General features: G+C 39.8%; 1 protein-coding gene across 3 annotated transcripts in view; it reads left to right on the plus strand.

Moving 5' to 3' along the window:
* EPHX1 (epoxide hydrolase 1) overlaps positions 1-7,749 on the plus strand; it is a 31,727-nt gene extending 23,978 nt beyond the window's left edge. For all 3 annotated transcript variants that reach the window (XM_087964682.1, XM_026680287.2, XM_087964692.1), the window contains 3 exons: positions 217-325; positions 4,872-4,997; positions 6,163-7,749. In XM_087964682.1, coding sequence (XP_087820808.1) covers positions 217-325; positions 4,872-4,997; positions 6,163-6,376 — 449 coding nt within the window. In that variant the 3' untranslated portion in view covers positions 6,377-7,749. The remainder of the gene's footprint in view (positions 1-216; positions 326-4,871; positions 4,998-6,162) is intronic.
* Positions 7,750-24,440: the final 16,691 nt, after the last annotated feature.

The raw sequence follows: 24,440 nt of genomic DNA on the forward strand, positions 1-24,440 counted from the left end.
CTACACTTACCTGCATCCAAAATGGGCCACATGGAGACTCTTGGGAGGGGAGGGGAGGGGTGGGTGGGGCCAGCCGGTCAGTTCAACTACTGGTTCAGTGAATCAGATGTACATTTAACATCCACTTCCTTGAACTGGTCCAAACTGCCTGAATCCCACCCCTGGTTGGAAACCCCTGATCTAAATTGAAATTCACCACTTTCTCTTTTTTCCTAGCCTGTGGCTTGAATGACTCTCCTGTGGGATTGGCTGCATACGTCTTGGAGAAGTTTTCTACATGGACTGATTCCAGTTTTAAAAAACTAGAAGATGGAGGACTAGAAAAGTAGGTATTATTTACCACTCCACCCCCAGCATATCTTAGCTGACTTTAATTGTCCCAAATTATATTGTATCTATTTATTTTATGCTGTTCTGTTATGTGTTCATATGCTTAAACACCGATGGCTTAGCAGTGCTCCGCAATGCTCCTCTGAGGACTAAACAAGCAATGAGTTCTGCTGATGATTGTAATTTTATTGAACTGGGGGGAAAAAGAACTTTTATAGAACAGCAATACTTAGCTCTCCCGTGTTCCAACTTAATTCTTAGTTGAATTTTAATTTGTGGGGCATCTTTCCTGGGGGTAAGCTGTGGAGTCAGGGATATCTATAAAATATCTGTGTACTTTATCACTGCTTTACCTGGCTAATTTTTAAAATATGGTTAATTACAAATAATGAATGAATAGGAAGCATTCCCTCAGCAACTTCCAACTTGATGCCCCATGAAATTCAATAAGAGACATTGATTGTCTTGGGACTAGTATAGATTGTTCATCCTTACTATAAAGCTGTTTACAAATTGTGCACTTCCTTGCAAATTACAGAGCTAATATATTATGGCATTGCAAGAAAGAAAGATAAAACTTTGGTTTAGCAATAGAACATGTACATTGCACAAAATCCTCATGGAATCTCTCTGCTAAAATCTTCTTGAAAAGGAGAAGGATCTATGATCATTTAAAACATTTTAAAACATAATTTTAACAAAATAAGGTAATTGAGATACTACGATCTGTGATATATCAACTTATAGGTCCATACATGCTCACAGAAAGGGAATGAGTCCATTAGTTCCCTCTGACCTGCATTCTACAATATCTAATATTAGGATTCAATTTTATTCATTTAAAGCAAAGTTCCCCAACCTTTCCAATTTTGCGGACTGACAGGGGAGGAAAGAGGAGATGGTTCTATGTGAGTGCTGTGTAAGCATACGTGCAGCTCGATTTGCACGAGAGGTGGGCACGGGGCAAATAGAGCATGTGCACATCCTCACCCACTGCTCTCACAAGTGAGGATGTGCGTATGCGCTCACCTGCCACTTCCATCGCCCAGTTCCAAATGGCTCAAGGCTTGGTAGTGGGCTGTCGTCCTGGAGTTGGGGACCCCTGATTTAAAGTCAAGAGATCTGCTGACGATAGGGTTGAAAGCTATACAAAAAATCATGAGAAAATCATGTTTGCTCCTAGGATGTAGGTTATGTTCCATGACCCTAAAGAGTCAAATTAATTTTGGATGACAACAAATAGTTTATCTGACAACTTCTTATTAACGTGTTATTATTGTTGCTGGAACCCACCCAGAGCACATGAGAGATTATGACTGCTTTTAAAATCTTATGATTTCCTTTCACATTAATTGATTTGAATGAAATGAAATCAAATAGTTTTATTTCATTCAAACCTTCATTTTAAAAAATTGTTAGCAGCTTGTAGCTTGCTTTGAAAGCAATGGTATACTGGGAGATGAGATTTATAAGTGTGTTTATTAAAAGTGAGTACAGTTCAGAAATATTTGAATGCATTTTCCTTCCACTGAATGACAGATGCAGCATTAATAGGAGGTAATTGCTTGTGTTTTTGTCATCTTCTTACTTAATATATTATTAATTGCAAATGATGAAATTCAGTTCATGAATAATAAATACCACAAACTATTCATTTGCTCTTACCATTCTGGAGAGAAAACAGCAGTGACTAAAATAATGTTGCAAATCACAGCCAAAAAGAGTAATGTGATTGTCAAAGTTACTGTAAATGACATCTCTGCCCTCTCTCATTTTCTTTATACCAAATGTTATGGACATCTACATCTGAAATAAAATCACTGGGATTTATTCCCAGATAGGTTTGCATAGCAGCCACTCCAGGACTCCGTAGATGTGTCGGACTACAATAGTTAGTTTCTAGTTAGTGGTCTTAAGTAGTAGTAGAAGAAGAAGAATAGAATAGAAGAATTCTTTTATTGGCCAAGTGTGATTGGACACACAAGGAATTTGTCTTGGTTCAAATGCTCTCAATATACATAAAAGAAAAAATACATTCATCAAGAGTCAAGAATCATAAGGTACAATACTTAATAATAGTCATAGGGTACAATAAACCATCAAATCATACTAGGAAACAGTCAATATAAATCGTAAGGATACAAGCGACAAAGTTACAGTCATACAGTCACAAGTGGGAGGGGATGGGTGATAAGAAGTGATGAGAAGATTAATAGTAATAGTAGTGCAGACTTTGTAAAAAGTTGGACAGTGTTGAGGGAATTATTTGTTTAGCAGTGATGGTGTTCTGCAAAAAACTGTTCTTGTGTCTATTTGTTCTGGTGTGCAGTTGTTCTGGTGTGCAGTGCATCATTTTGAGGGAAGGAGTTGAAACAATTTATGTCCAAAATGTGAGGGGTCTGTAAATATTTTCACAGGATGATGTGAACTATTCCTACCCATCTAGAGGAAGCCAAATTAAGGTATATTTTGTTGGTATGTAAGATCAAGTAGGAAATTGGAATACTAAGTTGTCAGAGGATAACTAGGTGGGAGAAGGCATTCCACCTAAGGGCTTAGCCATGTAATAATTTTACTCCCTTGAGGAAGATAATTTTTAAAGATTAAAGTTGAATGAAATGATGAAATTTCCAAGCAAGTTAAATGTTAACACCCAGGGTGGGAAGTTAAAGAAGGCTTCCCCATTGTACACAGCTGCTAGACGAATGTAAAAGGCAACAAGCCTCAAATAGATTCCAGAGACATAAAAGCAATCTTAGGATAGAAGTACTCAGCATGTTTCATTTTCATATTGAAAATGCCATTCCCAGTTTGGGGTGCTCCAGTAATTTTCGATTTCAACTCCATTAATATATTGGCCTGAAATTATGGGAGCTGAAACCTAACAATTCTTTTCCTGTTGACATATTTTGTTTATTAGTTGTTTCTCTTATTCTTTTATTTTTCTTATATGTACCCATTTCATGTATTCACAACTATGTATACATTTATACTTATTATCTTGTAAACAATTGGCAAATCAAATAAATAAATAAATAAATAAATAAATAAAATACAAAAATTGAAAGAAAATAGTAGAAAAATAAGGGGGGAAGGGAAAAATGTGGGGCAGAGGGGAAAAATCAGGAAAAGGTGTTAATATCTGACTCCCTTTGGTGCAGTAGAGTAAGATAATAGCATCAAACCTCAACTTTTTACTTTTACATAATAATATAAACTAGCCATTTCTATAACAACAAACCTATTAATCAGTTAAACCCAAAATCAAAGTTTCGATTTTTTCCACCTCAAACACAAGATCCAGAAGCGGTTTCCAAGTAGAAACAAAAATAATCATATTTTTTTCTTTGATACAGCAGTTGAGGAAGAGTGCAATGGCTAGTGGTGCTTTGGATGCCAGGAGGGGAAGAGGAATATCAATTGTGCTGCCTGAAATGGCTGGCAAAACCCAATAGGACTCATAATAGAGTCATGTAAAGCTATTCAACACCATAGACAATACTGCTACCCTTCAAAAAGACCTTGACTATGTATCAGAACGGTCAAACAAATGGCAACTTCAAATCTCAACAAATAAATGCTCTGTCCTACATATTGGCAAAAATAAATCAGAAAATAAAATACAGGCTGAATAGTCAAGACCATGTTGATGATCCAAACTCTGTCAAGGGTCTTGGAGTACTCATCTCTAATGATCTAAGTGCTAGAGCCCACTGTAACTACATAGCCAAAAAGGCATTAAGAGTTGTTAACCTAATCCTACGTAGCTTTTTCTCTGGTAATATCACACTACTAACTAGAGCATACAAAACATTTGCTAGACCAATACTCGAATACAGCTCATCAGTCTGGAACCCACATTACGTATCTGATATTAACACAGTTGAGAAAGTCCAGAACTATTTCACAAGAAGAGTTCTCCACTCCTCTACTCGTTACAGAATACCTTATGCCACCAGACTCGAAATTCTAGACCTAGAAAACCTAGAACTACACCGCCTTCGGTCCGATCTAAGTATAGTACAGTATATAAAATCATACATTGCAATGTCCTACCAGTCAATGAATACTTCAGCTTCAACCATAACAACAGAAGAGCAAACAATAGATACAAACTCAAGGTTAATTGCACCAAACTTGATTGCAGGAAATACGACTTCAGCAACAGAGTGGTCAATGTCTACCTGACTCTGTGGTTTCTTCCCCTAACCCCAAAAACTTTAACCTTAGACTGTCTACTATTGACCTCACCCTTTTCCTAAGAGGTCTGTAGGGGGCATGCATAAGCGCACCAACGTGCCTACTGTCCCTGTCCTATTGTTCTTTTATATTTTTTTTATTTTTCTTATATGTATCCATGTATTCATAACTATGTTTTTACTTATACCTATTATCTTGTAAACAATTGACAAAAATAAATAAATAAAAGAAAGAAAGGGTAAAGACAAAAGGCAACTGACCTACATTTCCTTTGAGCTGCACTAGCTACAGCTTGTGAAAAGAGATTAATTGCAATACATCAATTGTTTTTTTTTTTCCAGAAAGTTCACTCTGGATGACCTGCTCACAAATGTAATGATCTATTGGGCTTCAGGTTGTGTGGTTTCTTCAATGCGCTTCTACAAAGAATGTTTCGGGAAGGGTATTGGCATAGAAAAACATGAGACGTAAGTGATTGCCATATTTCTCTTTTGGGGTTCTTGTTCTAGAGTAGGCATTCCTAATTTAGCCAGCATACTAGGTATAATGTCTGAAGTCCATTCCTCTATCATATACATTCCAGCCAATTAAATGTGACTGTATGAAGTTATCCTGAGAAAACTCTTCGTTGGAATCACTGAGTATCCCAGAAACAATGTGAGAAACAACAGGCTTCAGCTGAACACTGGCAAGATTAAGTGGCTCTGGGTTTTGGGACCTTCTCAGACTTTATCATCTTTGGTAATGGGATGGGGTCTGGCATTCTCAGATCCACTGCACGGTTTGGGGATCTTTCTAAACTTACAACTCCTGCTCGAGGAACAGATAGCAGTCATGTTGAAGAGGGTTATTGCAAAACTTTGTGTTATAGCAATAGCACTTAGACTTATATACCACTTTATAGTGCTTTACTGCCCTCTCAAGGCAGTTTACAGAGTCAGCATATTGCCCCCAACAATTTGGGTCCTCATTTTACCCACCTCGGAAGGATGGAAGGCTGAGTCAACCTTGAGCCTGTAGGATTCGATCTGCCAAATTGCAGTAGGAGTAGCTTGCAGTACTGCACTCTAACCACTGCTCCACCGAGGCTCCTTATGTACTAGTTGTGCTCCTCCTTGGACCATATGGCTCTATTCACAGTTACTCATGCCTTAGTCATCCCCAGAATGGATTACTGTAATGTCCTCTATATGCAGCTTAACTTGAAGAGCATCTGGAAATTGCAACTGGTGCAAAATGCCGCTGCAAAGATTGCTATATGCATCTCTAGGATGGTCCATGTTATATTTTTGTTCCATAAGCTGCATTGGCTGTCAGTCTGCCTCAAGGTGTAATTCAATAACTGTTATTCTCTTCTTTGTCTGTTATGGAGTAGCTCCTGCTTGGTCTTTTTGGGGAGGGATTTGATGTAGGCCCATTTGGGATAGCCATGAATTCTGAGGGTTTCCTTGACGTGTTTTAGTTCTTTTTCTTTTCCATCTTTATTAGTAGGCAAAGTTTCAGCCTGGTGTTATAAGGTTTATGACAGGGTTATATTTTGTGCCTCTTTATCTTTTGTTTGTGCTTCAAGAAAGCAATATTGTTAGGAGAAGATCATGCCTTTCATTGTTCAATTACGTCATTGCTTTGCAGGCTCCCTGTGGAAGTTCCCACAGGAATTGCCGCATTTCCCAATGAAGTCTTGCATTTTCCTCGGTCATGGGCTCAAAAGAAGTATGTTAACATCGTTTCATTCAACTTCATGCCTCGAGGAGGTCATTTTGCAGCTTTTGAGGAACCAGCGCTCCTTGCAGCAGACATCCTACAGTTTGTAGATAAAGTAGAAAAAGCCACCTTTGTCCAGTGAAGAAGAAGAAAGGTTGCGTGATGGAAATGGTTTTACCTTCAGTGCAGGATTATTGAGATTAAATATGAGAAAAGGTTATTTGGGTTTAACTATTACCAATTGTTCTTTTTCTTATGTTAGTTAGAAAATCAGACCCACCATTCAAGCTGAATGATGAGCTAGTAAGTGCTATGACTGAATGACTGAACTGCAAATGAAGACATGGCCCTATTTTCTGTATCATTATTGTTCAGTATCCCCTATCTAGATGGGCTCCTTAAACAATAAGAGAGCAAATCCTTGCTAGCAATCTAGAAACAGACACAAAGGAGAAAGCAGAAGAAGTGAAAGGAAATCTCACCTGTATGAGCTCACTGAATAGCTCTTCCCTAGTCACTCTTCCCTCTTAATTTTAAACTCCTGAAACAGTGGGGTGATATCATTGGCCTACCTTAAAATACCTTACTCAGATAATATGGATAGTACTTACTGGATATGCAAAATGCAACATTCCAGGAGCACATAATCTATTTCAGGCTGAGCAGGGATATCGAGGCGTGTCAAAAAATATCAAGATGGCAGGCATGACCATGCAGTCAAAATCCCATTGCTTTTTAATGCATGTGTGATGCATGTTAAAGGTTGAGTCTTTGACTGTGCAGTCACACCTGCCATTTTGACTTTTTTGAGCTCTTTTTGGATGCCCCTGCTGTAAGCCACACTTAATGGCCTGCCTGGACTGTGCTCTAAAAAGTTAGGCAGGGCCTGAGTAAAGCCGTTGAACTTAAAATTTTATGTAGATAAATAAAACACAGTTAATATAATTATTTCTCCTGTAATTCCTAATAATTTATGTTTTGTCACATTAATAAATCATAATTTAGCTGGACCTGTTAAAGCATGATATACACCCTTGCTTTGCATAAAACACTAAGAACAATTATTAAGGTTGTTAAACCAATTGTCTGATCCTTTTGTCAGTTACTTAAAGTGCCTCCCAGCTAATGAAGGCATGAAAGACTGATGGAATAACTCTCATGTCCTCAGCTTTGATTTAATGATATTGTGCTTTGTCAAAAATTATATGAACTGAAAGCCAACAAGACAAGTTTGTGCATTTTTTAAATATATTTTTTTAAGACAAACATATACAGACAAAACATAAAAAACATAAAACCATCTTCCAGTTATATACATACAGTATGTCAGTTGGTTACAATTCTTTTGTGCTATCCTTTCATAGTCCTTATTCACGGGTTGTATAAGTTGTCACGTTGTCAATCTAACATATACATATATTTATCAATTATTAATCATTAATTTGACTAAACTATTGTTCCATCATTTTATACAAGATATTCTAGATTTTATTATAAATATATATTATACATTCATCCAATGGTTATATATTGTTTATATTGTATTCTATATCAATCTATTAATCTTCTAGACAAGTTTGTGCATTTTTGAAGGCATATGAAATCAATCTTAGGGTCTTCAGTTTCAGTTCTGGGCCTGGAATAAATTATACAAATGAATGTAAATTGTGTTTACTAATTTTGGGGGATAAATTACATCTCTTTGGAACAATTCTGACCACAAAGAGAAGGTTTTCAATGGTTATTTTAAAAATTATATGATGAAAGAGGGCAACGACAAACCACTTTATCACTGTTACCAAGATAATTGAAGCCTGATGTCATCAGGAGTCGAATTTGTTTTTTTAAAAAATAGTCAAAGTGGCAGTGAAGAATTAGGTTAGTACAGAATGGAGGAACTAAAAGGGTGGTTGTAAGGATGGAGTAGTGAAATTGTATAATACTCAAAGCTTTAAAAATATTTTTCAGTTTCAAACCACATCTTCTAGAACTTCTGTCTCTCTTCTCTACAAAGTTAGCACCAGGAGTGGGATTCTACCGGTTGCACTAGTTCGGTAGAATCAGTTGTTCCCGTTCCCGGTAGTTCAGCGAACCGGTAAAACAGGCCCCTGGCTGGCCCCGCTCCTCTCTGCCCCTCCTCCGTTCCCTGCTCAGTCAGTCATTATTGCGCATGCACGACATCTCATACATGTGCAATAATAGCTGACGGCATTCTCCCCCCCTGCCCTGCCCACTCACTCCTTATAGCACATGTGCGCTCGCTTCCCACATTTTCACACCCACCGCCATCACTTTCAGCAGCAGCAGCAGCCAGCCAGCCAGCCAGCCATCGCTGCCTGCCTTCCACCATCTGATCTCCCTAGATGAGTGCGGCTTTGCAAGCCCCGGTTGCCTAAATGACGCTGCTGACTCCAACCCCAGTTGAGTCCCGACTCCTGGGCTGGCCTAGGCCACCACCACTGCACCACTGATGCCACCCTCACCCTTGCTGCCACTGCTGCCACAAGCCCCGGTTGAGTCCTGACACCCGGGCCGCCCTAGGCCGCCACCGCCATGCCACCGCCACCCTCAACACTCGCGTCCTAGCAAGCTTCCCACCCCACTTGCCTGACTTGCTTAGCCACCAGCACCACAGCTCCATGTGGCACTCATGGCCTAGCAAGCTTCCCTCCCCCCACTTGACTGGCTTGCTTAGCCACCAGCGCTGTGGCTCCATGCAGCACTCGTGGCCTAGCAAGCTTCCCCCCCCCTTGCCTGGCTTGCTTAGCCACCAGTGCCATGGCTCCATGCAGCATGTGTGGCCTAGCTTCCCTAGCTCACCCCACTTGCCTGGCTTGCTTAGCCACCAGCGCCACGGCTCCATGCGGCACTTGTGGCTTAGCAAGCTTCCCCCCAGTCCCACTTGCCTGGCTTGCTGGTGGCCAAGAGGAAGGTGAGCCAGGGCTGACCTGTCACCGCTTGAGTCCAACCTGGATTCTCCACAGCTGCTGGGTCTTGCCTGCTAGGGGCGGGGTTGGGGGAGGCGACCAGGGAGCATGATGCTATGCCTCCCGCATCGCCCCTTGCCTGCCGCCCCTTCCCTCTGTTGCCTGCCGGCCTGTGCACTTTGACTGAATGTGGACCACCATTGTGAGAATGTTGTGAGTCAAGCCTCGTGAGAGCGGATCTTCCAGCCCGTGGAGCTTGCATTGTGGTGGCCCGCACTCGGCTAAAATGCTCGGTCTGAGGGAGGGGCAGCTGGCAGAGGGGCGATGTGGGTGGCATAAGCCTCGTGCTTTCTGGTTGGCCACCCCCACCCCCAGCTGCAGAGAATCTGAGCAGGGGACAAGATTTATTTATTTAATTTTATTTATTTTGTCAAGCCATTATAAGATAACAGGTATAAGTATAAACATAGTAATGGATACATGAAATGGATACATATAAGAAAAATAAAAAAGAAACAATAGGACAGGGACGGTAGGCACGTTGGTGCGCTTATGCATGCCCTGCTGGCTCACCTTTCCCTCTGCCACCAGCTATAGGAGGGAGGTAAGTTTGCAGGCAGTTGAGAGGCTGCCTCGCCCATCCTACTGGCAGCTCTGGGCTAGGCAGCAGTTTGGGCTTTCCTGACTACCTGGGACTTTCTTCCGCAGCTGGTGACAGAGGGAAAAGTGAGCCAGCCAGGGTGGGCTGGCTCACCTTTCCTGCAGCTCACCTTTCCCACAGCTGCTTGAAGTTCCCAGCTGGGCCCTTTCCTTCCCCCAAAAGAGAGAGGAAAGGAAGTCCTGCCCATGGCCTCTTTGTTGGACCCAGAAACCTTGCCTGCTGGCTTTTGCAGGCAACCCGGGACCGGGCGTGAACGGACAATCGTGCCCTGTCCCTGGGACTCTGGGAGACTCATCACGCATGGGGACGAGTGCACAGGAGATGTGTGTGCATGGGACGGGGTGAACGCATGGGAGCATGCACAGGGATGTGCGCGCATTGCATTTGGGGGATGTGTGTGCACACTTTGGGTACTCAGTGCCAAAAAGATTAGCCATCACTGTACTAGATGAAACAAAGAAACAGCAGAAGAAGCTGTCAGTCTCCCAAGTTTGTTAGCTTCCTGAATGCATTTGTTCCTTTCTGGCAGTAAAAAAAACTTCTGCCATCTAAATTCATATTTAAAATACACTCTAGAGATTGGGGAAAACAAAGACAATATTTGCCTCCAAACTTATACTCTTTGCCAGTTTAAAAGTGTAAACGTTTCAGGTTTATAAATTGCTAAAAATCATGGAATTTAAAGATAGAATATTTTATACAGTTATGCTTTAATAATAAATGCCAATTTTTGACTAACAAGTAGATTTTGCAAATATAATAGTTGCATTACATCATAAAATATGTAGCTAACTGAGTAAATCAAATTGAAATGTTCAGAAAATAGTGTATGTCTACTTTTTTAAAAATGGAAAATGAATCTCATAAACATTTTTATAAAACAAGAGGGTCGCTTGCAAATATTTCGAGAAGGATGATGTGGGTTTGATCGTCATGAATCTTATTACAACATTCTGTATAATTGAATTCCTTCCAAAACTATTTTAATAAATCAACAAGAATTAACTATGGACTATAATTCATAGATGGCATATTCAGTTAAAATTAAATTATATTGACTATCTTTTTTTAGATAGTCTTTGTGGGAGGGATAAACAAATTGGTCCATATTACCAACTTTAGTGGCAAAGCTCAGAGGGCAGTGTTTTAAGTGGAAAGATTTTGAAGAAATTAAAAGCTTGCCCAGCAATATTTTTTCCAATAAATTCTATGTTCAGATTCCCTATGCATATACCGTATTTGCGGCGTATAAGACGACTTTTTGCCCTGAAAAGATGCCTCCAATTGGGGGTCGCTTATATGCCGGGTCGCCTTATACGCCGGCAAATAGTAATTGGGAAGCACTGCGGCTGCCCGCGGCTGAGGCACTTTTGCGCACCGTGGAAACGTGAATGCCGAAAAGAGCAGCCAGCCTTCTCCCAGCTCCCAAGGAAACAAGGTCGCACCGCCCGAGCTCCGCTGAGGTATCCGGCTGGGGCTGTCAGGAGTTGTTACCGCTGGCGCGGCTCTGCGCGCTCCAGTCCCGCGTTGCCTCGGGAAGGGAAAGGCAAAAGCCGCGTTCTTCCTTTTGCCTTTCCCTTCCCAAGGCAACGCGGGACTGGAGCCGCGGGAGCCGCGCCAGCGGTAACAACTCCTGACAGCCCCAGCCAGATACCTCAGAGGAGCCCGGGCGGTGCGAGCCTCGCTTCCTTGGGAGCTGGGAGAAGGCTGGCTGCTCCTTTCAGCTTCACGGGATTCGCTTCCACGGTAGACAAAAGTGCCTCAAAAAAAAAAAAAAAAGTGCAAAAGTGGAAGGCGTGCGGAAGAGGGGGCGTATATAAACAAACTATATTTTGAGTGGAAATGTTGGGGGTCGCCTTATACGCCGGGTCGTCTTATACGCCGGCATATACGGTAAATTGATGTAATACAAGAAATTGATTCAGTTCTTGCTGTTAGCTGTTTGGATGTTATAGAAAACACTGGAAATAGAAAGTTATACTTTCACTAAATATCACTAAAGTGATATTCCAAAGTGAGCAAAAACATGTTTTCTGTGGGTAGAAAAATTAACACAATAAAATAATGATCTTTCAATGCAAGTTAAATATAGCAAAATATTATTGTGATATTAATAATGATTTTCCTTTAAGATTAATGCTGGATGTTTAAATGTTATTTTGAATTAACAAAAGTAATGAGTAAGTTCTTTGTATTTTGAAGACCACATATACATTCATGTATATCTATTCCAAATTATTATATTTTCCTAGTTTGTAGTTTGTGTTCTTATTCTTTTTGGTTTCCAAATTCTGAACTTTGTTTTCTAAAAATGAAATTTCTTTCATTCCATTTTGTGCCACAGGTTTGTGATGATAAAATGGGAAAAGAGGGTTTAAATGATTGTGTGCAATTGTTTACAGTGTTCAAGCCTGATATGGCTTTTTCAAAACATATGCAAGCCAAATTCAGAGAAGTCTTCCCATTCAGAAGCTCAAGAGTGATCAAAGTGAATTTCTACAGATCCTGATGAGATAGAAAGAGAGAGATTTGTGCAGATTTAAGAATGTTTAATGGGGTGCTCAAGTAAACTGTAATGATGCCAGAAATGACATGCAAAAATAACAGCTAGTTCTGGTGTTGACCTAAAGAAATGGAAAATTCTGACAGCCTAGCTAGCTAGCTAGCTAGCTAGTGCTGTTGGGCATTTCATTTCAAGTGCATCTGCGTATGTGTTCATGAAGCAGACTAAACAAAAAGACAGGTGTTAAAATAGAAAGGAGGAACTTCCCCGGGGTTAGCCCATTCTGTTGCACCTGCCACCTCCTCCTCCTCCTCGTGATTCAAAGGCCTTTTATCCTAGAAGAGTGAGGATGAAATATTTCAAGAAGTAGCATCTGGTGTGCCATAGATAAGTGATATTGAAGATTATCCTACAGACTCAGGGATGTTAAAGTGTCAGGTTTCTATTTTCCATCTTCAATGTTTTATATTTCTGATCTTGGTTATAGGACCTTATCACATCCAAACAGCCAAAGAAGGAAGATTTTGAATTAGATTATTTTCATTATTTTGAATTATTTTATTTATTTATTTAATTTGTATTGCCGCCTATTCGCCCATGGCGACTCGAGGTGGCTTACACAATGTAAAACCATATTTAAACAAAAAATAAAAATAAAAAAACAATAAAAACTAACAAAAAGAATCAATAAATTAGTAAAGTACAATAGAACAAAATTTGGAAAAAGTAAAAAAATAAAAATTCACCCCCCAAATCCCACCTCCTGCCCCGACAACAGCAGATCACACTAGCCATTTGATGGCCTCCATCCCTCTCTGGGTCTCTCAGGCCCGCTGGCAAAACCAGGTCTTCAGTGCCTTTCGGAATAGTATTAATGAGGGGGCCATTCTAATCTCTGGGGGAATGATATTCCAGAGAGAGGGAGCCACCATGGAGAAGGCCCTTCTTCTGCATCCCACCAGGTGTATCTCCCTCAGGGGTGGGACCTGCAACTGTCCCTGCCTCCCCACTCTAATGGGTCAGGTAGATGTGACTGGCAAGAGACGTTTCCTCAGATAATCTGGTCTCCAGCCATGAAGGGCTTTAAAGGTGACAACCAGCACCTTGAATTGCACCCAGAAGCAAATCGGCAACCAATGCAGCTCCTGCAGGAGAGGTGACACATGTGCACACTGGGGTCTGCGAAATACCATGTGGGCCACTGCATTTTGCACCAACTGGAGCTTCCGGATACTCTTCAAGGGCAGCCCCATGTAGAGGGCATTAAAATAATCAAGACAGGAAGTGACCAGGGCATGAGTGACTGTGAGTAGGGACCATTGGTCCAGGAAAGGGCGTAACTGGTGCACAACCCCCAATTGCGCAAAGGCCCTCCTGGTCACGACTGCCACCTGCTCTTCGAACAGGAGTCGTGAGTCCAGGAAAACCCCTAGATTACGCACAGGGTCTGTTTGGGGTAGTGCCACCCCATCCAAGACCAAAGGTGGTAATTCTCCCTGAGCCAACAAACCCCAAACCCAGAGCCACTCGGCATTGCAAGGGTTTAGTTTCCACCCGTTGCTCCCCATCCAGCCCCTAACAGCCTCCAGGCACTGCAAGAGGGAGGACACAGCAACACTTAACTCACCACGGGCTGAGACATAAAGCTAAGTATCATCAGCATATTGGTAATACCTCAGTCTATGGTGATGGATGATCTCACCCAGTGGCTTCATATAAATGTTGAACAGGAGCGGAGAGAGTACTGAGCCCTGAGGAACCCCGTAAAGCAGTGGGCGAGGGCTGGATCTCTCCCCTCCTATCAACACTGACTGAGAGCGGCTGAAGAGGAAGGAAGTGAACCAAGACAGCACAAGGCCTCCCACTCCCATCCCCCGAAGCCACCCCAGGAGAATCCCATGGTCAATGGTATCAAAAGCCACCGAGAGGTCAAGTAGAGCAAGGATGGATGCACTACCCACATCCCACTCCCGTCAGAGATCATCCAAAAGTGCAACCAATGCCATTTCTGTCCCAAATCCAGGCCTGAATCCTGACTGGTAGGGGTCAAGATTATCTGTTTTATCCAGAAACCTCTGGAGCTGCTGCATGACCACCTTCTCAACAACCTTCCCCAAAAAGGGAAGATTGGAGACAGGTCAGAAATTATCCAACTGGGTGGAGTCCAGCTATGGTTTCTTAAGAAGAGGGTGGACCACAGCCTCCTTAAAGTGCTGAGGCACCATCCCCTCCTGTAGAGAAGCATTAATCACCACCAGAGTCCAACCACCTGTCACCCCTTGGAAGCTTTCACAAGCCAGGAGGGACATGGGTCTAAAATACAGGTGCTTGCGTGCATACTCCCTAGGATCCTGTCCACTTACTCAGGAGCAACAGGGTCAAACCATTCCCAGATAACAGGGCAAGAACCTGCCTCAGGAGCTTCCACCGGACCAGCAACCACGCCAACATCTAACTGGGAATGAAGTCGAGCGATTTTGTCTTCCAGAAAATCTGCAAATTCCTCAGTGTGCCCCTTCAGGTGGACCTCAATCTCCTCCTTCCCTAGGAGGAGACAACTCATCTTAAAGAGGGTCGCTGGGTGATTATCTGCAGAAGCAATTAGTTTGGAGAAGTATTTACACTTTGTCTCACCAATCACCACAAGGTAGGCCTTAGTAGCAGTTCTTACCTGTGTTCAATTGAGAATTATATTATATTATTTAATAGTTCTGTTGTTCCAATCATGGTTATAAATATATGATTTTAGTATAATCAGCCTAGATCATAGAATAATGTGGTTGTTGTGCTTTTGATGAATGAGTTTTATATGTGAATAAGTGTAAATAAATCTTATTCCTGTGTATTGGAGGGGAGACAACTCAAAATCTGGTGGTTTTGGTTTGTTTTTAAAGGAACAACAAATACATGTAATTCCTAAAAATAAAGGAGATTAAACTCTAGAATGCAGTAGACATATTTAAAATGGTAATGTTTTCAGGAAAGCTGGTGGGGAGGTTAGAAACATCAAGATGGCATCTGTGATTGAATACCCCACTATAGCTCTGTTATAAAATCTTTTAAGTTCTTAGTAGTATTTTCTTTAAGGAATGTGTATTATTTTGGTGAAAGTAAAGTAATTTCATTACTTTATTCCAGTCCCAAACTTTTGTAGTTAGGGTTGGGAAAAATACCTGAGTTTCTGCCACCAGTGGTGATAATACTGAGTTAAATGAATTAATGAACATGTTTAATATCAAACAGCATCCTGTATGTGTCATTTCTTCTATAGTCTTCCCACAGTTCTATCATAATAGCTGATACAACAAATTAACCAAGCAATAGATTCTGATAATCTGAAATTGTTTTTTCTATTTATGTCTTGTTTTCTGTTCTTGACTTTCCCACAACCTTAATTTGCCCTCCTTTGGCTCCATCTACTATACATGATCTCCTGTTTCAGGCATGAGGTCACCTTCCTGAAACATACTTCAACATGTGCTAAGGCTATGTGGCAGAGTCACAGCATAAATCAAATTAATGTTTCCTACTAGACAGATCTGTCATGTTACAGACAAAATAAGTGGAAAGGAGGCTTACTGAATGATGGTTGCCAGACTTGCTTTCCAATGAAGTGTGGGAGGCTTTCTTTTCAGCTTATGCATTCAGCAGCAATCTTTTTAGAGGTGAGGGAGTCCCAGAAGTGGGGGGAATCCAATGCACATTCACTGAATGTTTTCTTGGAAAGAGGAGGAGGAGGAGGAGGGAGGAGGAGGAGGAGGAAAAGGAGAAGAGGAGGAGGAGGAGGAAGAAGAAGAAGAAGAAGAAGAACCGCCTAAACAATGAGAGAAAGAGCACAACATTTCCTAGTTGTAGCACACCTAACTGCAATGATCTACTACATATTAACTTTACAGAAGATAACGTAGAAAAGGCATTACGTAATCTAAAACCATCCCTATCTATTGGCCCCGATGGATTATGTGCATACTTCTTAAGAAAGCTTTCCTCTGCTATAGCAGAACCCCTAAGCATTATATATATCATTCAGAAACAGCTCCTTACCGAACCTATGTCCTTAGCTACGGTCATCCCTATTTTCAAAAAAGGTGACCCAGCCTGGTTGAAAACTACAGACCAATCTCACTGTGTTGTTGTCACATGCAAAGTCATGGAATTAATCATTAACCAATTCATCACCCTCCACTTAGAGTCAAACAACCTACTCTCCAAAAAACAATTTGGTTTCAGGAAAAAATTGTCCTGCAACCTACACAACTCCTACACTGCAAAAACATATGGATTACTCTACTCGACAGGGTAAAGCAATAGATGCAATTTACATAGACTTCTGCAAAGCCTTTGATTCAGTGGTACATGACAAACTACTGTTAAAACTAAACTCTTACCGCATTTACGGATCCCTTCATAAGTGGATTACTGCATTCCTGTCAAACAGGCAACAAATAGTAAAAATAGGGAGCGCTATATCAAACCCTGCTCCAGTTAACAGTGGTGTCCCCCAAGGCAGCGTTCTAGGACCCACACTCTTTATACTCTATATAAATGACCTTTGCAATCACCTTATAAGCAACTGTGTCCTCTTTGCGGATGATGTAAAACTATTCAACACCACCAACAATGCTACTGCTCTTCAAAGTGACCTTGATTATGTGTCTGAATGGTCAAACAATTGGCAACTCCAAATCTCAACCAACAAATGCTCTGTCCTACATATTGGTAAAAAAAAAATCAGTACACCAAATACAAACTAGGCGGATATGACCTCATTGATGACCCTCACTCTGTCAAGGACCTAGGAGTACTCATATCTAATGACCTAAGTGCCAGAGCTCATTGTAATGTCATTGTCAAGAAGGCATTAAGAATTGTAAATCTAATCTTACGAAGCTTCTCCTCTGGAAATATTGAATTGCTAACTAGGGCATACAAAACCTTTGCTAGACCAATACTCGAATATAGCTCATCTGTCTGGAATCCGCACTGTATATCAGACATTAATACAATTGAGCAAGTCCAGAAGTATTTCATGAGAAGAGTACTACACTCCTCTGCTCACAACAGAATACCCTATATCACCAGACTTGAAATTTTGGGCTCGGGCAATCTTGAACTATGCCGCCTATGGTTGGACTTTTATCTGCTACAATGTCCTACCAGTCAATGACTACTTCAGCTTCAACTGCAACAATGCAAGAGCACACAACAGATTCAAACTCAATGTTAACCTCTCCAAACTTGATTGCAGAAAGTACGACTTCAGCAACAGAGTGGTCAATGCCTGGAATGCACTACCTGACTGTAGTTACATCCTCAAACCCTCACTCCTTTGACCTCAAACTATCCACTATTGACCTCACCCCATTCCTAAGAGGTCTGTAAGGGGCGTGCATCGTGCCTCCCATCTTTGTCCTATTGTCCCCATTTAATCGTACCTATTGTCTGTATTCTTACTCATGTTTATACTTATACCTATTATTTTGTAAGCGATTGGCAAATTGAATCAAATAAATAAATAAATAATAAAACGTACCAGGGAGAGGGATGGTCCAGTAGTAATTAAAAGATGGCATGTCTCTGTTGACTACCACAAGGTAGTACAGTATATAGACTCATGGAAATTCATGAGGCATTAATCATGATAAAGAAATCTTATTGATTCAAATATTTGGTCCATTCTGAGTGCAGTCAGAAGTTTAAGAGTTTAAAATGATTTTTCCTTTAAAAATGCCCTTGAGAATAATTGTGGCAAATATTATATGGTTGGGTAGATACTGCATCTTTCTCTTTGACAGAATTTTCATAATTTCTAAGTCCTGGAAAATCTGCTATTTTCTGTTATTGGACTATTGGGCTGGTGCCTGAAATAAAGTGCCAGAAATAAAGTGTGCTAAAATCAGAAAGGTATATGCTTTTGTGAGCTACAGCTCTCTTCATCTGCATTTGATGAAGCAAGTTATAATTCAACAAAGCTTTTGCCTCTCCATGAAGAGGTTATTCTGAAAAGAGGTTACCAAACTCCTGCTGATTTTTGCTTTGGTGGGCTAACACAGATCTCCTATAACAGTGGTCCCCAACCTTTTTGGCACCAGGGACCGGTTTCATGAAAGACAATTTTTCCGTGGATCGGGGGAGAGGAGGAATGTACAACCTAGATCCTTTACATGTGCAGTTTACAGTAGGGTTCACACTCCTATGAGAATCTAATGCCTGATGATCTGAGATGGAGCTGAGGCAGTGATGTTAGCATTAGAGAATGGCTAAAAATACAGATGAAGCTTTGTGCAGTCATCTGCTGCTCACTTCCAGATGTGCGGCCCAGTTCCTAACAGGCCCGGGGGTTAGGGACCCCTATCCTACAACATCTACAATCTCAGATAAGCATAGAAGGGAACAAACTTTATTTGAACAGAATAAATCCATCTGGTCTGTAGTGCGTCAAATGATATAATAAAAGAACTTCAACATAAATATGGATAAGAGTGACATGTCATTCCAATTATGTATTTTAATACATAATTGTATCTTTGTAATTGTAATTGTAAAAGTTTCTGTATCTAAAATTAACATGATTATTAATGTTTTAATTGTGGTTGGAAATGTGGATATCTTTGATATTATTATCATGCTTTCTGAGGAATTTGGGAATTTTGACCCTGAAATAACTGGGGGTAGAAGTGGCAAAAAGATGGAGTGGCTGCTTAAAGCTGTATACAGAAGAATCTCTTTTTCCTTTTCACTAACATTAAAAGTCAGTCATAGCTCTTATGTGACATACAGGTACACCAAGGAAAAGATGTAGAAAATTTTGGTCAACTGGTTTGAGTCAAGCAATGCTCAAACAGTGAGCCAATGACTGGCTAGAGCCATACTGTCCAGTTGAGGCTCTCCCCTATATTTTAAACTACAATCTCCATCCCCGCAACCAGTATGAAGAAACACATTATAAGGTCAAGCAGCTCAGTCCTGTTTCTAATGGCTTCCTCTTTTATTATATTGCTTTCTGCAAAAGTGGTTTAACACTTAAAGACCAAACTGGAACTCTGGCAGGACCATATTTCAGCCTTTGAAAATTTAGAAGTGAAAATGCAAGGGGCTAAAGCACTAGATGAGTGACAAAACCATCTTTGTTTTTTCAAGATTAATCAAACCCCAGGCTGTTTGTAATGAGTAATTCACTCTGTAATGAATTTTGATTTTGGCAAGTCCCATAGGAAGGAAGAAGTGGCAGAGTCCCTTTTTATGTGTGAGGCCAAGGTGTCAAAATGATAATGCAATATGGGGCATGTGGAGCTATGTTTAATGGAGTCATATTTTTTGTAAATTCTGCACTGATCCTTTCAAGGACATGCTTCACAGTATCCAAATTGAAACATGGGGGAGGGGGGACTTTCTCATTAAAACATCATGCTTTTTCTATTAATCATGGAATGCTTCTCCTAACCTTTTCATATTTAATCAGTTTGATCAACATGTGATCATTGCAGAATCAGGTGATTTAGTATGAAGACATGTTTACGTTTGCTGCCAGGCTCTCCTTAGTATTCTATTAAGGTTTAAAGCGCTTCTGTCTCTAAAAGAGGCCAGAAAAAGAGGCTCTATTTTAGAATATTGACTTTTCATTTAAATGCTACCTAAGCTACTAAGAGTATTGTGAATATGGGATGGAGACAACAAGAATGTCCTGCTCAAGGTCACTATCTCCTAAATAAGATTTGCCATAAGACAGAGTTGAGCTATGTTTGCCAGTCTTATTTTTATTTCTTTGGTTTAGGTATCTAAAGATTTGTATGTTTTTCCAAAAGCAAGACATAAATATAAGAAGTGGATGGTGGCTGTGACCATGTGGTTAAAGATCTGTCCCATTTTATATCTATCACAGGGATGTCAAACTCACATCATCACAATGGCATCACGTTTCTCTTCACTAAATCAGGCATGGGCATGGCCAGTGCATGAGGCATCCGGCCCAAGGACTGGCAGTTTGACAGCCCTGATCTATCGCGAGGCATCTGTAATGATGCTTCACTTTCAGTTATGTGGTTGCAGTTAAGTTCTTGAATGTTTTTGATCTCTCAGTGCCCTTCATTTAGAAATTATAAACAGCAGAATACTACAATTCCTGTCAAACCACATAAAATTTGTGTTTTAAGCTACCATAATTTAACATAAGTTTTTTTTAAGTGTAGGAGAAAATCGGGTGGGTGGGAAACATCTCTGTGACATAATAAATCATTCTAATTGCTTCATTCTTGCAGCCTTTGTCTGCATGAAAGTTGTCTGCCTCTGATTTCTAAATCTAAACTTGGGTTGCTTGCTCCTTAGAGAATTGACAAATCAATTCAAGATGGTTTCTCCCATATTTTGTTCTTCATTTCATTAAGTTTTTGGCTGATGATGATTGGCTATTGTGGGTAAATTCTATCACAAACAATTGAAGCTATTCTTCCAACACAGAGAGTCTTGCATTATCTTCCTTTATGTAGTTGTTGGAATTAAATACCTGTCAAGAGAAAGTCAGTTAACCTTGACTCAATACTACTACGATATCTGAATCAAAAGAAGTTAACCCTTTGCCCTTAAGATTTTAAGGCAGAACTTCTTAGTGCCCTCCAGAGTGCACTGGGCTACAACTGCTCGATTGACTAGGAATCTATGGGAGTGGATAGAGAGAAAGGTTGGCAAAGACCATCCTAAGCATTTATGACACTGAACAGGGATGGGCTAATCCAGCCAACCCAATCTTTCAACTGTGATGGGATTACCCTTCTTAAGACCACTTGGAGTGCCACGATCTAAAGATAGGAACTTCTTTTTTCCACTTGCAATAATTGTGTTTCTACCAATAATAAATCCTCAAGCTATGCACCTGATCCTTTACAGTAGGGAGAAGGAACCTACAGTTGGTTAATTGTTCAACTGTATCTTCTCATATTTAAGATCACCACGTCCAATAGTAAGAGATAGTGGCAATTGTAACCATGAGTCTCCGGAAATTCCCAATTCCAGTTAAAGCAGAAATTCAGTTTCCTTCAGACCAGAATTAGAACTATTTAACAGATGAACAAAATGGTTTAATGTGGATTCAGTGCTATAAAGAGGAAAACCACTTTATCTGATTTGCATTCAAACAAATTGGTCCTTCAATATATAAATTATTAAACAGGAGGATATAATTCTCTACTCCTCCTTGGTGAATTGGAAGACATATTTTTTCTGAAAGAAGGAACAGTTTGATCCACACATTGTATCAAAAATTCTGTTAGAAAAACAGCTGTATGCATATTGTATTCTTCAGAAATCCTAGCTTCACTCTAAAAATAATACTTTCCAGAATCACTTGCAGAGATATCCATAGGGAAGTAAAAACATAGGCAAGAGGCCAGACATTGTGCAATCAGAGCCTCATCTCTTTTTAATTTGTTGTGATGTGTGATAAAAGAAGGGTGTAGCTTTGTTTACATAGTTGTGGCTGCCATCTTGATTTTTTTTAATCCCCTCCCTGAAGATATCCCTGATCACTTGGAACTAAAAGGGGCTTAACGGTGCTATAGCAGTCCTTGTCATCAAGTGGAAAAAAACAAACCCAAATCCAACTGAATTAGTTGGCATTATTAATGGAACAGATGAGTCCATTCATATTTGAGGCAACTTAGAAACAGAGAAAAGCTAAACAGGAGTCTTTTTTACACATTGACAGCTCATTTATAGATATTCATACACCCTTGCATATACCCTTCACATCACCATTCCATCATAAGGATGCCTCTGTATAGGCAGTTGAAAGACAACTGGTGTACATTCAGATGCTTCCAAAGATATCCCTTTACAGAGTGGACGGAAATGAGGCCTAGCTCTATTGCTAGGCCTGTGTGAGAGAAACTGGGAGGGATGCATTTGCCCCTGGAGAACTTTGCATTGCAACCAATACAGACTGATCTGAGACTGTCCTCTGCAGCAGCTACTTGACATGTCTGAAATAAGTAGAATAATTACACAATGATGGATACTTTTGATGTATCAAAATTAGAAAACAGTTTTCAGGGCAGTTGCCTTTTGGATTATTTGCTGTCTCAGTTTTACTTCTTTGCAGTTGGCCCAAACTATTCAAAGCAGTTGGGGGCAGCTGTTACAAAATATGAAAAATGCCTTCTAGCAATTGTGTACTTCTTTTTTAAAAAAAGGCTTGCAATCCAATTTATTTATCAAATATTTTTTTAAAAAAATAATTTTACAACACTCCCCAACATTTGGAATGGAAATTACCAGTGATAAATTGCAGTTTATATTTGCTGGAATGTATTAAGTTATATTACATTTGGCACATATCTGTATTCCTTGAGAAAGATAGATTTTATTATGATTATGTAGATATATGAAAACATTTACAATTAACACGAAATAGGAGACCATTTAAAAGTTTAGTTTTAGAAACCACCTGATTTCCTTTAATTTTTTTTTAACAGCAATTGTATTAGAAACTACAATTACCAAGATATAAACTAATACAAAATGAATAAAAAGAAAAATAGTGCTGAAGAGAGAAAAATAGAAAAGAAAAAACAATAAAGTAAAATATAAAGAAATTCATTCCCTCTTCATCACAAATATAAGCAATTTTAATAAATTATCTTCTCTTAAAAGACAACAAATGATCCCTTCTTCCCATATCCCATGAATAAACAAAGCCTTAAAGCCATGTTGATTCAATTTTGATCAGAAAAGTCCATCAGAGATAACAGCATATCTATTTTAACCTTGATCAAATAAAACAATTTTATACTCCTTCCTTTTACTTTTAACAATCTTGGTATTTAGTTCCTTCAAATAATGTCCTAAAACTTCATTTCTTTTCATTTTTTATTCATTCTTATAAAATTCTTCAGAGTTTTAACAAGTCTCTATTGTAAATTCAACATAAGAAAATTATCCAGACCATTCTCTTGGCTATTTGTATATGCCTTTAAAACATCCGCTAGTTTGTTTTGTATGTCCAATGTGGCACTCTTTTCCACATCATTCTTTTAGCCTGTTATTTTTAAATCCACTTTCAGTCCAGTGACATTCTTGACAGGTAAAACTGACAAGAAAACTCTTACACTATTTGTGGAGCATTTGTGGGATTCTCAATTTTTCTCATTGTATGGAGATTAATCTACTCACTCTTTACTCTACCATGGTTGTCAGCTAGACTAAGTTCACAGTTTTTTCTCCAGAAATTCAAGTCAATGTCTCCAGACAAAGTTCAAGACAAATTCAAAGTTCAAGAAATAATAAGATGATAGAAGTGTATTATGCAGAGCTTAGAAAACTGAAGAATATTTATAAGCATGAGGCAATAAAAGCTGTAATTGCATGTATTTGAATAGACAAAGTTTACATTTACTCTTTGCTTACAGAATTAAAGGATATGTGCAATTTTGGGCATTAAAAGATGACCCTGCTTATGAACATAGGAAAGTAGAAAGCAGCTCTAGAATTATCCTTGGGGGAGGGAGGGGATGCCAAAACAAGCAAGGACATGGTTGCAGAAAATGTGAGCAAAGACTCATCCCTTTTCTATGTGTACCAGCGTTTCATGTGTGTACCAATGGACAGGGCTTCTGTTGTACTGCTGCCACTGAATTCCTATGGATATCACTGTTAAGCTCTTTGAAAGGTTTTGATATAAAATGCAAAAAATGACAACTATAGTAAATCAAAGAGGTTGAACTCCTTCCCTACCAAAAAAAATCTAGAATGTTGAGATTCCTATTTTTGGAATAAAAAGGGTAGGGGAAGACTGTTATCTGCGTTATAAAATATAGCTTGGTAGAAAGAGGGGACGGGGAGAATGTTTCCTTTGCTCTAATACTCAGACTAGGAGACATTCAATCAAGCCAATTGGAAAATTTAGAAACAACAGAACTCCTTGTTCACATGGACATAGGTAGGCTGTGAACTTTTATTACCACAAGATATTGGGATGGTCAGGAACTTAGATGACCATAAAAGGGAATTGGAAATGTTCATAAAAATCAGTTTCCCAGAGAGAAATAGAGCATACTATATACTCTATAATCAGTGCCTGGATGCTGTAGGGGCCTGGATGAGTGACAATGAGCTATGATTGAAG

The sequence above is a fragment of the Notechis scutatus genome, chromosome 1, assembly GCF_049901735.1.
Source record: "Notechis scutatus isolate UNSWTSFEM ecotype Mainland chromosome 1, rNotScu1.2, whole genome shotgun sequence".
NCBI classification, from domain to species: domain Eukaryota; kingdom Metazoa; phylum Chordata; class Lepidosauria; order Squamata; family Elapidae; genus Notechis; species Notechis scutatus.